Source organism: Myxine glutinosa, chromosome 11 (genome assembly GCF_964187855.1).
Source record: "Myxine glutinosa chromosome 11, kmMyxGlut1.1, whole genome shotgun sequence".
Lineage (NCBI taxonomy): Eukaryota > Metazoa > Chordata > Myxini > Myxiniformes > Myxinidae > Myxine > Myxine glutinosa.
In genome coordinates this window covers 117,264,935-117,282,838 of record NC_136271.1, presented here as the reverse complement: position 1 = coordinate 117,282,838, position 17,904 = coordinate 117,264,935, and the positions used below count along the sequence as shown (strand labels likewise).

Below are 17,904 nucleotides of genomic sequence, written 5' to 3'. Positions count from 1 at the left end.
GTCCTACACACGTTATTGACGCAAAGATCGCTAGAGGTCTTCTCAGAACAATGACTGTACGTTAGAAAACATAAACGTCATCCACACTGTCCGTGATGGACCTATAGCTCCATACTTAAATTGAGGTGAAAATATGCCTAAAATTCCCAAAAAATTTCACCTTAAATTATTCAGAATAAAATATTGAAAACGGCATGATTGTTATGTTTTTATGTGACCATAATATCACTTCTCCAGAAAATATAGCAATATCATGGGTATATTACACTGTTTTGACGACAACAAACTTGTAATGTGCGAGGTTGTAAAAAAACGGGGGGGGGGGGGGGGGTGCTTAACTTAATTCTTTGTGTATATCAACTGAAAACCTTCAGTGATGTAATTGGTAACTTTTTCCCCTTGTTTTAATGCATCATTCCCACAAGAGAAGCAGCTACCGTAAAGATGCAGTTATTCAGTGAATCTTCCTGTCCCTATTCGTTTGTAACTTGGTGTATGACCCCATCACAAACTTGGAATATGGCCCATTAAAAAGACTGATGCCACAGCTTGACTTTCAACCCTTCCTTGGCATGTTCAGGGATGGTTACCCAAAATGAATATGCAGACCTCATCTGTGGCGTGGGTTGAGCTAACTCCTTAACCGGAGGTCTGCCCCTTCCCCCCCCCACCCCCCCCCCCCCAAAAAAATACATATAGATACAAAAATACATATAGCATTATATACATCTATAAAACACCATTGGTGATAACTGAACTTGCCCCATCTGAAGTCAAGTCCAGTGTGGTCTCATGCATGTGTCTAAGTGTACACGTGATTTGTGTTGCGGCTCCTCCATGAACCTGAGACCATGTAGAAAAAAACCCAGAATACAATATTGAATGAAGCATCATTTGCAAACATGCTTTGGTTTTATAATGGTAAAAAGCAATGCATCCTTCATACAATGTTTTGTAAAGTTTACACCAACAAAGAAAGAAACACTCCAATGTAATAGTTTAAGGTTAAATAAGCATTTTCAAAAGTATTTATAAAAATTCAGTCTCAATCTACTTTTCACATTAAGGGTAACAAGTGCACACTGCTATGACAAATGCTCATCACAATCAGCATCCCACGGGAACGTAAACTGCTGGCACGAGTCAGGCTTCCAATGCCTTCAGCACAATCTCGTGTACGGAGCAGTGATTTGCTCACTCATCCAGCAAATACAATTTCAGTGGTGCAAAGCCCAATCCCATAAGCTTTCTGCTGCTAAGATATGCATGTAGTTCGATAACTCCTATGACATTATTTGCGGAAAAAATAAGGAGAGGGAAAAAGGGTCCTGGAATCTTGTTTGAAACTTTACACGAAACGTGATTACAATACTATCCTTGACACCGTTCTGAGGCCTCACAGTTGAATTGCATCAGCAGTAGAACGTCTTGATAGTCCGCTCAAAATCGTACGCAGTATCATAAGTGGATTAATTTGCTGAAAATTCCTTAAGAAGTTGCTGGCTTGAGATGGTCTGACTCAAGGACATGTTCTTCTTTTCATACTGCAGAAGTTTCAATCCTCGCAGACTATGGCCTCTGTTATGTTCACAAGGCAGGTCAGAGAAGCCCGCAGCGAAACGCAAGATGGAGCTTTCCCCAACTTCTACTGCCTGCTCAGGATGAGATAATTTGTGAAAGAACGTTTGTAACATTGAAGCCCAACTTGCTATGCAACCATTTCTGTCGAAGAGCAGGTAGATCCTTGTACAGATCGAAACCCAAAGAAGACTCGCGGTTCGGCAGCTTAAACATCAGCAGATGGGAGCAAAGTGTCTATGGGGAAAAACATGTCTGTAAGAAGCCAGCCATAAATAAATAATTTAAACAAATATATCACAATTACACTTATTCACAAAGCAGGCGCAATGGCATTACCTTCTCCTTGAGAGCAATGATTTGCCTAATCATCGATGTCTGTGTTTCAGTTTCCTCCTGAAAAGGTATAAACACAATGTATATATATATGTGTGTGTACACACACACACACACACACACACACACACACACACACACACACACACACACACACACACACACACACACACACACACACACACACACACACACACGATGCAACATGAGAACTTCAACCACAGCAAGATAACTTAAGAACAGCTGAAGGGAAATAAATGTTCACAACAAGACAGCGGTAGATATCGATTAGAAAGGCAGGTCTAGAAAGAAGGCAAGACAAAAAGCTTTTACACATTTTCACAGGACAATCCACTGCAAAAAGAAAATCCACGAATTTATTTCCCCCCAAAAAAAAGCCTGACCTCGAAATCCAGGTTATAAATAACTAGAAACACCCACTGTTGGAACAGACAAGGGGAGAGGGGCAACTTTCTTTTGTGTTATACTGTATTATGATATTATTTTTATACATACATACATACATACATACATACATACATACATATATATATATATATATACATATATATATATATATATATATATATATATATATATATATATATATACGTATATATATATATATATATATATATATATATATATATATATATATATATATATATATATATATATATATATATACACAGACTTGGCATTTAATATGGAATATTTTTTTTGTGGGGGTGAACTTACTTTTCAAGATGACATAGAACCAAAAGTTCATTGGAATTATGTTGAAATTATTCTAGATTTTGTTAATGTGACCTTTAAAAGAAACAAAAACCACATTTGACATTTCAAAGCAAATAAATTGATCCTTGAAAGTGATGTGAACTGATATCGAACTCAATTCACGGACAGTACTGTGTTAAACTTCTGTACGTTTTCCAGAAGTATCTCTTTATTTTGCACATTAGCCAAAAAGAAATTCAACAAAAACAAAAGCTAAATTATGACTGGGATTACGGACAGTAAAATTACAGTTCAGTACTTCGTGTAACCCCCACGAGCATTCAGGAGAGCACGTACACGTCGAGGCATGCTGTTCACAAGATTTGCCAAAGTTTGGACAGGAATCGCTTGCCATGCAGTGACAATACTCTGCTGCAATTCACGCACAGAGGTCGGCTGCTGGTCCAAGTTGTCGATTTGACGCGTTAATTCTGCCCACAAGTTCTCTATCGGATTCATATCCGGGGACATGGCAGGCTACTCCATATGCTCTACACCACGGTCAGCAAGAAAGTGTTGGATCATGCGAACACAATGAGGCCGTGCATTGTCATCTTGGAAGACAAAGTTTCCTCGAAAGGCTGCACGAGCAAATGGAAGCAATGTTTCTTCCAGAATGACCCTGTACTTGAACTGGTTCAGGTTTCCATTCAGAACAACCAGGTCAGTTTTGCCCCCTGCATGAAAAGCAGCCCAAACGGTCACCCCACCACCTCCAGCTTGGACTCTTGGCACTATACAATCTTCGTTGTGGGCTTCATGCACTTGTCTGCGCACTCGGACGCGGCCATCTTGACGATAGACCAGAAATCTAGACTCGTCACTGAAGGTCACGTGATTCCAGTGTCCTGGCTGCCATTGACGGTGCTCTCTGGCCCACTGCAATTGGTGCTGGCTGTGTTGTCTGGTCAGGCGTGGCTTTCTCAGGGGACGCCTGGCACGATAGCCTGCTTGAACCAGTCATTGGTTGACTAGCCTTCTGGATACAGGCACATTTGTCAGTTGCTGCCACTCAGCCCTAAGCCGATTAGCTGACTTGGTATGGCCATTGCGGACTAACCGGTGCAGCTGGCAATAATCCCTTCTTGTGGTTCTGCGGGGACGTCCTGGCCTCGGTATTGGAGTAGGGACACCCCTCTGAGCATTTTGTTTCAGGATATTTGACACCTGACCTTGAGTGATGCCATACTGCTGAGCAATAGCACGCTGTGTCATGCCAGAATTTCGTAAAGCCACCACTCCATGACAAACAGCATTGTCAAGTTGACAGACCATCTCCAGAGGAAGCGGCAATATCTTTTGTAGACGTGCAGCAGTTGGTTTCCACTAATACAGAACGCAACAACCCTTATATACCCGATTGTGAAGCCAATCGTCAAATGTACCTGTCCTTACGTTTTGTCACGCCACTTGTGATATAATCCTGTTATTGACTTCTTGCTGCGAAAGACAATCAGTGACATGGTTCTTTCAACAAAGACATCACCGAAGGGTAAAATAAACTCACCAGATTGATATACTGAGTTCAGAAAGTAAACCCAAGTCAAGAAAAAAAAATATTCCATATTAAATGCCAAGTCTGTGTATATATATATATATATATATATATATATATATATATATATATATATAAATTTTAATCTTGGCATTATGTTGGTGCCAATGGCATTATAAATTTTGACATAAAAGGTACATCCCACCAACAAAAGAAAATTTAATATTACCAATTATAATACAAACAGGAAAGAGCAGAGTCAACCTCTGGCAATCTATACCTTGTGATCCACAAGCTTTGCTGCGATTTTCATTATACCATAACAGATAATTGGTGTATTTTAGAATGACTTGAACAATGTCCAAGGGTTTGATATATTTTTTTCACGATAAAATCCAGTTTTCAAGTTATTCTGTCCAGCGGGGCAGGAGAGCATTAGAACATATGACAATTGACACACCTATGATGTCCTTGGTTTACTTATGACAATTCACTATTTTCATGAAAAAGTAAAAATATAACTTGGGGATGGTTACTGCAGCTCAGTAGAACGTTCCCATGCACACCCCGAGTACAACCAACAATGCATTTCACCGCACACACAAACAGACATACGTTTCATCGCATACACTCGTTTTACTCTGCGCACATTGCACATCACGTGCAGCGAATTTCACCGCCTTGCCCCTCGTATTTATTGTTATTTAAAATAAAAAAAATTCTTCTGTACTTCTGGACAGTAGTGAAGACATATTCGTGTTGAAATATTGGTCTTTAAACCCGACTCGAATTGTCCTTATGAAGGGGGACAGACATCTGTACAAACACACAAACTGACATTGTGTTTTATATGGTAGATATCAGAGAATTGACATATTTTAGAATGAGCTGCGACTTGTAATAAACTCCCCTACTGGGAGCGGTGCTGCACAAAACACATTTACATAGAGAATTTGTGTAATCCCCCTCTCAGATCCCCACGACTAGTATTTTTTTTTAAGCCTAAGCTTCCCAGACACACCTGAAATTGAAATACAACCACCAAATTTCAACTCATTACGTCCAGTAGTTGGTTTAGCAGGGCACGCGCACGCGCACGCACGCACGCACGCACACACACACACACACGCACACACGCACACACACACACACACACACACACACACACACACACACACACACACACACACACACACACACACACACACACACACACCTTGTTTTTTTTCATGTCTGTTCCTCATATACCTCTAATTCAAAGGATTTCTTTAAATTATATTAATTTCACAACATCTTATGTTAAACTTTATTTAACCCTTTGAGTACGGATGACGTCCAGTGCCGCAACCTGCGAAAAAGTTTTGTGTACGGATGACGTTACTACACGTCATCGACTATACCTATAAATAGATCGTCAGTACATGGTCGCATTCCCGTACCAAAATGCCAAATTAATCGTGTATCAGGGGTATTTTTATCAAAAAAAAAATCACATACTCAAAGGGTTAAATTGTGAACCTCAAAACATACTTCTCTTACTTAAAGTAAGAACGTTAAGCTGTGAGCAATTGACTAGTTTCCTGACCACATGGATCATCAGCTGGGTGCTGTTCTTCCTCAAGGTTTCAATCTTTTCAGCCCAGGACCTCTCCAAACGGCGGGTCCACAACCTCAGTCATGGATCCACATCGGTAAATTACCTACATTAGTGGATCCACAAACTCAGTTTGCGTCCAGTCAGTCGGTCAACCCATCAATGCAATATCACTATTCAAACATTACTTGCAAGAGGATTTAATGTATTATCACATATTTCCAACTCTCATCACTCATTCCATGATATGATAATATAAATCCTGCACACTAGGGTGGTTCTTAGCTACATAAGGCAAAATATATATATATATGTACATGTATGTATGTATGTATGTATGTATGTATGTATGTATGTATGTGTATATATATATATATATATATATATATATATATATATATATATATATATATATATATATATATATATATATATAATTGTTTTACTCCGAACCTTTAATTTTTTTGGTTTTTGAGGTAAAGCTTCTGCCTGTGAAATATTTTTTGAATACATCAAGTTTTAGGGGTTGCACAGTGACTCAAGGTTGCCAGCCACTCAATGTTTGTGCCCGATAAGCGTTGATTTCCTGCAATCGGGAAACCTCTTGCGATGTTCTGTCACAACTTGAAGCAGATACTGGGTTTGCTGTTCATCTCTTATCAGGAGACGATTGTACTCTTCAATGAGAGCAACTGCATACACCAGAGTACAGCTGTACTGCATTCAATTAACTTCAAAACAACTTCAAAATGTGCAGTACATAGCAAGGTCATAGGTCCACTGTAATGGTCAAAATCACAAGTATAGCAGTGGAAAATAAATAATTAACTCCAAACATTTATGCGAGTCAAATGGCTTAAAATTTCACCACAATGGTTTTTTCACACATACAAAAATTTTTTAAGTGTTAGGAGCATAACTTTTATAACTTTCATTTTAAATAATCACCCAACTGCACACCTTACCTGAAATATAAAATGCCCACCACATAGCACATCCACGTGCACACACATGCCAAATTATTAGCATGATTATGTGTTAAACATTATCAACTCTTTTCTTTTCTTTTTCCTTTTTGTATACAGAATCGAGGCTCGTTAAACACATTAAACATGTGTTTAAACATGTGTTTAACATTAAACAAATCGAGCAAACACATTCAACATGAAAACATGTACAGACACATAAAACATACAATGAAGGGAGCGGGAGACAAGAGGGGGAGAGAGGGGGAAGCACACAAGCACAACAACAGTAGAGAACAGGGACGTTGGAACAGGGACGTCGGAAAAGAGAACTCGTTATTTGAATATTGATTGGGATCCTGAATCATGTGAAAAATTAAATCGTGCAAAACCCGTGTTTGAGCGCAGGTGTTTCACTCAACTTAATATTTTAACTTCAAGTTAATAATATTTTTAACTTAATATTTCAATATTTTAACTTAATATTTTAACTTCCCCAAGGCAGTGTTCTGGGCCCTGTGCTTTTTCTGGTCTTTATCAATGATCTCTCCGACTCTCTGGAAAATCCTCTCTATCTCTCTGCTGATGACTCCACTCTCTGCCGCTCCACACCTCATCCCTCAGATCGGCAGTCTGCAGCCTCCTCACTCTCTGCAGACCTGGACAAAATCACAGACTGATCAAACAAGTGGAACATGTCTTTCAATCCTGACAAATCTCACACTCTTAGTCTCTCCGAAAAGACCGACTGGACAACCCTCCCATCCACTTTGTGAACAATTCTCTCCAAGAAGGTCTGTCACTCAAGCTTTTGGGTCTCACTATCTGCCATGATCTTTCCTGGGAAAACCACATTTCAAATCTGGCCACCAAAACCAGTCGCCGACTGGGCATCCTCCGTCGAAGTCCTTCCTTGGCACACCTGAGCTCCTCACCACATACAAGGCTTTCATCCGCAGCTCAATGGATTACTGTTATCCCCTCTGGGCTGGTGCTCCTACCTCACACCTAGCTTGGCTTCACGCTGTTGAAACCAAAGCTTTCAGAATTATTGGAATCTCCCGCGATGAAGCTATCTCTGAGGGCCTTTCACTCACTCACCGCAGGCAGGTTGGTGGTCTTTCTGTCTGCTACCGACTCATCTCCAGCCTTGCTCCCCCAGATCTGTCCCCCAAATATTCCTACAGGTCTCACAAGATCTGCCAGCAACCCTCTTAACGTTAAACTGCCAAAATCAAGACTCTCTGCTCACCTTCACTCTTTCATTCCTCTTTTCTCACACCTCTGGAACAAACTCCCTTACTCTCTTCAATCCCGCCTCCTCCCTCCAGGTCTTTAAAACAGCTGTTCACCACCATCTCTTATCTTCCCCCATCCAAAACCTTGATCTTTTCTACCCCCACTAATTCACCCCAGATCCACTTTTTTGAAATACCAACTTCTTTCCTGGAAGTCCTTGCAGTGTGCTTGTGTTTTATACTTCTTCTCCTCCCCCCCAAGCCCTCTCCCTCCCACAGATCTCCCGATGTCCCTGCTCTCAAATGTTGTGTTTGTGTGCTTCCCCATCTCTCCCCATCTTGTCTACCGCTACCCGTATTATATGTTTTATGTGTCCGATTTTTTTGTGTGATTCACGTTAGCTCTTTCACGAGCCTCGATCTTGTATACAAAAACAAACAAAAACAAACAAACAAACAAACAAACAAAAAACGACATTTTAATGAACTCTAAAACCAGAAAGATTCAGGGGCAATCTACAAATTATGTATTTAAAGGGCATTAAAGGTGTGTGGTTCTAGTTTAATAACAATGGAGGACCAAACTTTCCACAGAGCTTTAAGTTGTTCACAAGCGGAGAAAGGTTTCAAGGCCAAAACCAATTTTGGACAGATTGTCACTCCATTGCAGGGTTTTAGTTTGACAACTGAAAATGGAGAAAAGGGAAGTTGAGTTTGTAAGGGGGTTAAGGCGGAGGATAAGAGGATAAAAGGAAAAGGTGTGTGGAAGGAGATAACGGTTAAGACTCTGGTTTTGCGTTTCATTGTTCATCATGGTGAACTTGCTGTTTACAACCAGCTGCAGCAAAATGTTCAAGAAAATTTCAGAATTTCCGAGACATCAGTGAAAATGCATGGAATGGCAGAGTAAAAAGGAAGACATTGTAACTAACCTTCAGTGGGGTGGCTGGGTGTGCAGGCAACATTTTGGAAGTGGTGCAATACATGAATAAATAAATTAATATACCAAAGGTAATACAATGTGATCAATGACTTGGTTGTTTAACAAAGTATTTTCATTGGTAACACGATATTACTTTTTTCCAGATTGGTAATTAAACAGAAAATGAATCTGACAACGGCAGATAACGTCTTTAACACTCCACCAAAAAAAGAAAAAAAGAAAAAAGGATCCACTTTTATTCCTGACACCAATGAGGTGGATGTTACTTGGCATTTAGCTGCTCTGGGGGTGTGGATATGTGTGGGATATACAGTCACGTGAAAAAGTAAGTACCACCCATGTAAAGTTTTGATTTTTTCAACATATTTCAACACACAGCTATTTGATCTTCATTTCAACAATATTGATAGATAAAGGTGATGTAATATAACAAATATCATGAAACATTTACATTTTGTAGTCCATTGTATAATTTAAATAAACATAAATGCAAATTTCACATGTGGAAAAAGTAAGTACACCCTTGGCTCTAATAGGTGGAATTGCCCCCTTTGGCAGAAACAACCTCAAGTAGGCGTTTCTTATAACTGTCTACCAGTCTCTGACATCGACTGGGAGAATGTTTTGCCCACTCCTCCATGCAGAATTCTTTCAGCTGTGCGATGTTTGAGGGGTTTCTTGCATGCACAGCTCGTTTCAAATCCCCCACAACATCTCGATGGGATTTAGATCCGGGCTTTGACTTGGCCATTCCTGAACCCTCCATTTCTTTCTTTTCAGCCATTCCTTGGTGGATTTACTGGTATGTTTCGGGTCATTGTCATGTTGCAAGGTCCACCTTTGGTTGAGCTGCAACTTTCCAACAGATGGCCTCACATTATCCTCAAGCACCCTCTGGTACAATGAAGAATTCATAGTGGATTCAATGATGGTGAGCTGCCCAGGCCCTGATGCAGCAAAGCTGCCCCAAACCATAATATTTCCACCACCATGCTTTACAGTTGGTATCAGGTTCTTGTGGTCAAATGCTGCCTTTGGTTTTTGCCAAACATGTCTTCTGGTACTGTGGCCAAATAGCTCCACCTTTGACTCATCTGTCCAGAGCACATTGTTCCAGAAGTGCTGGTCTTTGTCTAGGTGTTCATTGGCAAACTTTAGTCTTGCCCTGATGTTCTTTCTGGACAGCAAAGGTTTCCTCCTGGCACACCTCCCATGTAGATCAAATTTGTGCAGCTTCTTTCTAATGGTAGACCCATGCACTTTGACATCAACAGTGGCAAGAGCTACCTGTAGGTCCCGTGATGACATTCTGGGGTTCTTAGACTTCTTTCAGCATCTTGCGGTCTGCTCTCGGGCTGAACGTGCTGGGGCGGCCTGGCCTCAACAAGTTGACAGTTGTTTGGAATCTTCTCCACTTGTAGATGATCTCCTGGACAGTCGAATGATTGATTTCAAATTGTTTGGAGATCTTTTTAAATCCCTTCCCAGACTCGTAGGCATCTATAACCTTCTTTCTGAAGGCCTCAGAGAGCTCTTTTGATCTAGGCATGGTGACGCCGCACACTTCAACAATAAACAACACAAACAACAACATGCATTTTAAGGCCATTTTCCCTGCAAGAGCGGGGGTTAGCTTTGCGGTCCCCATGACAATCTTCTCCATTTTGCCCTATTTTCTGCATCTCTCCTTATTAACCCCCTTGCCCGCATTTCTTCTTCCACCATCTTTAGCCAAGTCTTTCTCGGTCTTCCCCGTCCTCTACTTCCTTCTACATTCATTTCCATCACTCTTTTCAACCAGTCACTTTCATCCTTCCTCAACACATGACCAAACCATCTCAACCTGTTCCTCTTCACTGCATCAATCACAGGCTCTATTCCCATCATCTTTTGCAATTCATAATTTGTCTTCCTCTCTCTCAGCGACACTCCGCACATCCACCGAACCATTCGCATTTCCACCCTTTCCAGCCTTTGTTGCTGCTCTACATTCATGACCCATGTCTCACTCCCATAAATCATAACACTTCTCACACATGCAGCATACACCTTTCCCTTCAGCTTCAATGACACTCCCCTCCTCATCAGCACGCCACTCAGTTCCCGAAACTTCTTCCATGCACATCTCACTCTCGCAACCGTTGCCAAGTCTGATCCACCTTCTCCATTCAGCATGTCTCCGAGATAGCAAAATGTTTTCACACCTTCCAGCTTCACGCAGTCTCTAAGATCAAACTCAACATTTCCTCCATCTGCAGCTCCCTCTGTGCACACCTTACATTTGAATGTAGCTGCCACACTGGTTAATGACCCTCTCAGACCACTACATTTTTGATGAACCCACTTAGCGCACATTGTACATTGAATGGAGTTCACTCCAACACCCTTCCTGCACAGAGGACATGGCCACTTCCCAGTTCTTTCCACCTCACCACATGCTTTACCACTTGCCACTTTACCACTCACTTTACCTTCGTCTTTCCTATATTCACCTTCAGACCTTTTGTCTCCATACTTTCCTTCCACTTGTTCATCTTTTCCTTCAGTCCATCCATACTTTCCGCAATCAACACCAGATCATCTGCATACAACAACTCCCATGGTAAACCCTCCTTTACGGTCTGAGCCAGCACCTCCATCACAGCTACAAATAGTAGTGGACTTAATACCGACCCCTGATGCACTCCCACCTTCACCTCAAACTCATCATTGTTCCCGTCCTTCGTCCTTACAGCTGTGCGCGCTCTTTTGTACATTGCCATCACAACTCTGATCAACCATTCCTCCACTTCTAACTTCCTCAATGCCCATGTCAATACTTCGCGTGGAACCCTATCGAATGCTTTCTCCAGATCAACAAACCCAAGAAACAACTTCATCCTCTTCTCCATGTACTTCTCCTGCAACTGCCTCACAATAAAGAGCGCGTCTGTCGTTCCTCTTCCTGGCATAAATCCAAACTGCATTTCGTCGATCTTCACCTTCTTCCTTATCCTCCTCTCCAACACCCTTTCCAATACCTTCATTCCATGCTCCAATAACTTTATCGCTCGGTACGAGCCACACTCCAGAGGGTCACCTTTCCCCTTGTATAGAGGGACAAGGGTACTCAGTTCCCAATCCACTGGAAATGCGGCCTTCTCTCACCACCAGATTACAGATCTCTGTCATTCTCTTCACACCCCAACTTCCTGCTGCCTTCAACATATCTCCCACAACTCCCGTCGGCCCTCCCGCTTTTCTACTCTTCATTGCTTTTATCGCTTCCTCAACTTCCTTCTCAGTTATCTTCTCTGCCGGTCCTAAAACTGGGTTACTCTCTATGTTGCCATCCCATTCATTCTCTGTATTCAACAGCATTTCCATATGTCTTTTCCATCTTCCTTTAATTCCATCTGGGTCGACAATGATTTGTCTCACTTCATCCTTCAAGCAACTCACCCCCATCACATCACACCTCTCTTTCGCTATCTGCTTTGCAATCCTGAATACCGCTCTCTGGCCCTCTTCCGAATCCAAGCGTTCTCCGAACATTTTCCTTCGTGTCTCCTGTGCCTTTGCTACCTCTTTCTTTGCAGCCTTCTTGGCTGCCTTATAACTTTCATGCTCTGCTTTTTCTGCTCCGGTACCCTTCGCCTTCTGCCACTCCTTGAACTTCTTCCTCTTCTCGTCAATCCTCTTTCCAACTTCATCATCCCACCACCATGTTTCCGAGTGCCTCGGTGGTCCTTTTGTCCATCCACATACCTCACTAACGGCTCCCAACAGACTATCTTTCATTGACATCCAACCACTTTCAAGCTCAACCACATCATCCTCGAACCGACTCAGCCTCTCTTTTAATGCCTCCCTTACTGTCACCTATTTCAACCTCCACACCTTCATTCTCGGTTGTCACCACACACTTCTCGGTGTCACCACACACTTCTCGGTGTCACCACACACTTCAACAACAAAGAGCAAACCAAACTAAATGTCTGAGGTTTAAATAAGATAGGTTCCTCCAAGATCCTCTCTAACGATGTTCTAATCATTTGCACCTGATCTGGTGCACCTGATTCTAATTTTAGGTATTTGAAGTAGTGAAAAATGTAGGGGTGTACTTACTTTTTCCACATGCAAAATTTGCATTTATGTTTATTTAAATTATACAATGGACTACAAAATGTAAATGTTTCATGATATTTGTTATATTATATCACCTTTATCTATCAATATTGTTGAAATGAAGATCAAATTGCTGTATGTTGAAATATGTTGAAAAAGTCAAAACTTTACATGGGATGTACTTACTTTTTCACATGAGTGTATATATATATATTTTTATTTATACATCGTCGAGGCTCATGGAAGAGCTCGTGCAGTGAACAGATCAGGATAAAACAGACAAAAACAGGGAATATAACACGCATGGATGGGGTGGACAAGATGGACACAGAAGGAAACTCCAAGGAGGGAAAACTAAGATTGGAAGGAGGAATTTGGGTGGCGCTAATGTGGGTAGAAACAAATCATGGTTTTGGATTGGGGACGATTTGACAGGGTGGTGAACAGCTGTCTTGAAGACCTGAAGGGAAGAGTGAGCTTGAAGAGGATGTGAAGGTCGATTCCACAGGTGGGAAAAGAGAGGAACAAATGAGTGGAGGTGAGCAGTGATCCTGAATTTAGGTAGTTTCACCAGAAAAGGGTTGATAGTGGACTATGTCTGCCCTGCAGAAATCTTGGGGGAGGAAGAAGGATAACAAAGCATGGAAGGAGCAGAGAGAGCAAGACCAGAAAGGAGCCAGTGGAAGACAGAAAGACCACCAAGCTGTCTGCGAGGGCGAAGTGATAAATCCATAGACTCAGCTTCAGCAGACAAATGTGCACATTGTCATTGTATAGTTGAAGTCACAATCACTATTGCAAATATACATTGCAACAAAGTTAGGCTTCAAACATTCACCAGTGAAAGTAGAAGGGGGTGCAAGCTATGTTAAAAAACACTAGACAACACATAATTTGATGACGCGATGCTGACCAATATGCCTTAAAAAGACATTAAGTCTTTGCTCTAACTTTGACCTAAAACCTCAAGACTATTTGACCTCAAAATTTAATCTGTACATATGTATCAATGTATCATGGTACATGTACTTGGTTTAGGTCAAATCCCATAGCCAATAGTGTCACATTAACTGGAGTTTTAATGTGACCTATGACCGTTGACCTTTTAGTAACAAATAATCTATCATGGATGGATGCACTCATGGAAGCTTATACATACCTGAACCAAGTTGGATTAAAATCCCTTCAGCTGTTCTCAAGTATCAGATTTCACCTGACTTAACCTCTGACCTTTCACCTTCAGATGCCAAAATATAATCAGTTCATCTTTGCATCATAATATATACGTGTACTAAATTTGGTCAAAATCCCATTACTGGTTCACAAGTTAGGTCGGTAACATAATTTTTACCTAACGGGACCTCTGACCTTTGAACGCTTAACTCCATAATCTTAGCAGTTCATCTTTGCATCATTATACAAACTTGTACCAAGTTTCACCACAATCCCTTCAGCCATCCTTACGTTATCGCGGTAACGAAAACCTATCACGGACGAACGGACAACCCAGAAAACATAATGCCTCCAGCGAGTCGCTGAGAAAAAAAAGAGAGTGTGGCGAGAAACAAACCGGATGTGAGTGCTTCTGCAAAAATATGAATGAGTTGAGATGAGCTAAGACAATGGTGTAGAGAACGGGACTCCAAGACTGCCGTAGTCTTCCAGAAAGCAGACTATGCAAGTATAGTCGAATAAGAGGCAGATCTGTCTCCGCAGGCTCAGTAAACCGTTCCAGTGGCACCGTAAGCTGCAGCACACAAGAGGATCACATCCCATTGCAAAATAAAGTTGCACCGCAGACTAAGATGTCGCAGTCACCTTCAGCCACACAAGATTGTGTGTGCCCCCACACGTTGCCCAAAATCCTTTCAAAGGCACAGAAGCTCAACTCTGGTGTCAAGTAACATCACTAATGACGCATATGAGAGCAAGTAGCTCTATTAAGGTTAAATAGCACACACAATAACCTTGTTTATCACCCAATCAAGTCAGAGAGTACAGGCTTGGCTGAAAAATGTCAAGTATGTACTTGACGACCAATCTGGGTCTGACGAAGGTAGGACACCGCTTCCACCACATAAATTACATAAAACATGCTGAAGTTTTTGTTTCCTGCTTAATGGTGCATTTCTTTCAATATAAAAATGTAAAGAGGAAAAGATCCATTTTAAGATATGTATATATATATATATATATATATACTCAATAGCTTCCCTTGAAAGAATAATAAGTGACATTCAAATTCAATGTAAAGCAAGGGTGCAGTTCATGTTAAGCATTAAGAATGTTAAAATGGAGGTTGGTAAAAAGAGTTAATGGGAAGTGGATAAGACAAAGAAGCAAATGCCAAATGGCATTTTTTTTGGACAAGTTTCTTTGTGCTTAACAGTACCTGCTTGAGTGGTAATTGCAGGTAACGCAGTGCACCTGAGTGCTCGGCAAAGAGCAGATGGCGAAGGGCTGCAGGGAAGCGGCGTTGCAAGGGAAGCAGCACAAAGGCTGAGAAAAGGCCATCGCCAAATGAGGCAGCCTCAAATTGAACAAGTAATTTCGCATAAAAATCGGGGAAGGAAGAAATACCAGGCACAGCTTCATCAAAAACCAGTCTGTTCTGGAAGGCAGGTCGGCTGTAACGTCCGAGCTGCACAGTCATACAGGCATGCACCGGCTGCTCAAGGAAGAGATCAGTGCCGGGTGCAAGGAAGACACATGCGAGGCGGCAGAAGCAAGCAGCTGCCGATATGGTCGACAAGGCAGCTGGGCGCCATATTTCAAGCAGCACGAGCCAGCGAAGACAAGACAAGGCTGATGCTCGCTCGGTGTCAGAGAGTGAATCAGGCACATCACGTCCTTCAAAGAAAAAGAAATACAAAACTAGACAAGGAAAAATTAATGAATGAAGTTTCTTTCATTAACTTTCATCATCTGTCCTTAATCAACAAGCATTGGGTAAGGTTAAAAAAAAGAAAAGTTATTGTTGTCATGTCACTGAATGACTATAACCATCTCAAATAAGTACCAAAAATTACCTGCTGACTGTGTATTCTTAACCCCATTATCATCACTGCAAAGTCGCAAAAGCGGCAGGAAAGCCCAATCGGTAGGTAGCAATGGTCCAGACATCGCCGGTAGGAGCAAGGCCTGGATCTCATGTGGTCGCCCTTCGTGCAGAGCTCGAGAACGAGCCAGTGTTTCACTCTGAGGCATGCAGTTGAGCAGGTAAAGCTTCCTCAAGTTAGGTAGAGCTTTCCAGGCAGCGCGCAGTTCATTCCCACCACCAAGGCCAGAGCCGTGCTCCTTTCCAACCTCCACTTTGGCAGCACTGCTTGGGACTTCAAATTTAGCTTCATGAGCCAAAGTCATTCCCCATTCAAGATCAGCTGCTTCTGGGCCACCTTGCCTTCCTTCCCTGGAAACAAAAACAGTATTTTGTGAACTCACCTATCTGTTGCATTAATATGGGTTGGCCTGATTGGAATGCCACCAGAGCACATACATAACTAGAACGCCACTCAGTAGAGCGCATACTCCCGCCGTGGGTCAAGTTGGAATAGTACGATTTCACAAAAGTTTGAGGGAGTAGTTCAGTGACAACACAAGACAGACACTGCACAGATATATATTTAGAATATATAGAAGATAATGTAAAAAAAAAAAACAAGGTAATTTCACTTACATTTTCAGATTCAGCATTCAATTCTATATAAGTGAGTGTATTTTGAGGCATGTGTAACTTCAAATAAAATTGTAAGCCTGGAAAAACGTTCGTTTCATTCCTTAGGGATACAACATGTAAAACTGGCCCAAACGTCAAAACAAAACTCGCTCATTTTAAGTCGTACAAGCTAATGCGACCACTCATTTTTCTGGGAAGAATCCCGTGCACATGCTTGTCACACTTATAACTCACCTAAATCTTTATAAGTTCATCAAATACTGACACCGCGATTGACATTCGCTGAGGTAAATGTTGATATCTCTTCTGAGGTTAAAAAAAAAAAAAAAAAGGTTTTAAAGCATTATGCGTATCAAACGATACATTTTATGAAACGGGGAAACCTAATACACACTTTGGTGGTTTTAAAATGACAGAATATGCCTTTATTAGAAAAGAAAAGAAAAAGAACCTTGAAGACGACGCTGCTAACAAAATACACCGCTCTAATGCATAACCACGAGTTTAAACTACATTTACAACAAATATGAAAACTATTTTCATATCACAATGTTAAATATAGAATATATAGAAGATAATGTTAAAAAAAAAAATGCGACCTGTCTTCCAATGGTAAACAATCCTTCAAAAAATTCCTGGATCTGGAATAAAATCCTGAGTTTCACCAAAAACTAATCAATTATTCCTTATCCCAAGGGCAATCATCCCACCAGCTTTCATCCAAATCCGTTCAGAACTTTTCCAGATATCTTGTTCACAAACACACGAACACACACACACACACGGACACGATCGAATGCATTACTCCCTGGCGGGCGTAATAATGCCTGGATTCAAGGTTCAATTTTCATGGGAAGTGGACAAGACAAAGAAGGAAAGATATTATATCGATTTGTCCATTTGCTGCTGATGTTCTTCCAATTCACAAAAAATAAAATGATTTCTCCCAATTGTAATGTTTTGCGTTGAAAGTGTAAACACATGTTAAAATCAAACAAGAGCGAGAATTGGAGGTGGGGTTGCTATCGTCCTGGAGGTCCTGGAGGTGGGGTTGCTATCTTTATAAAAAACTCTTCCTCACTCGCTCTGCACTGCCCTCTCTCCACCTCACCCCCAAGAATACCTTTGGCTATGGCTTCCCCTTCGCTCCCACCTTTTGTTCATATGTGTGTTGTACCGTCCACCAAACAGTGAT

The 17,904-nt window shown here is 41.3% G+C and overlaps 1 protein-coding gene across 3 annotated transcripts in view; it reads right to left on the bottom strand.

Annotated features, from left to right (window-relative positions):
- Positions 1-878: 878 nt before the first annotated feature.
- Positions 879-17,904, bottom strand: part of RPAP1 (RNA polymerase II associated protein 1) — a 93,018-nt gene continuing 75,992 nt past the window's right edge. For all 3 annotated transcript variants that reach the window (XM_078787069.1, XM_078787068.1, XM_078787067.1), the window contains 5 exons: positions 16,063-16,442; positions 15,426-15,883; positions 14,604-14,780; positions 1,918-1,974; positions 879-1,815 (listed from right to left, as the gene is read on the bottom strand). In XM_078787069.1, coding sequence (XP_078643195.1) covers positions 1,657-1,815; positions 1,918-1,974; positions 14,604-14,780; positions 15,426-15,883; positions 16,063-16,442 — 1,231 coding nt within the window. In that variant the 3' untranslated portion in view covers positions 879-1,656. The remainder of the gene's footprint in view (positions 1,816-1,917; positions 1,975-14,603; positions 14,781-15,425; positions 15,884-16,062; positions 16,443-17,904) is intronic.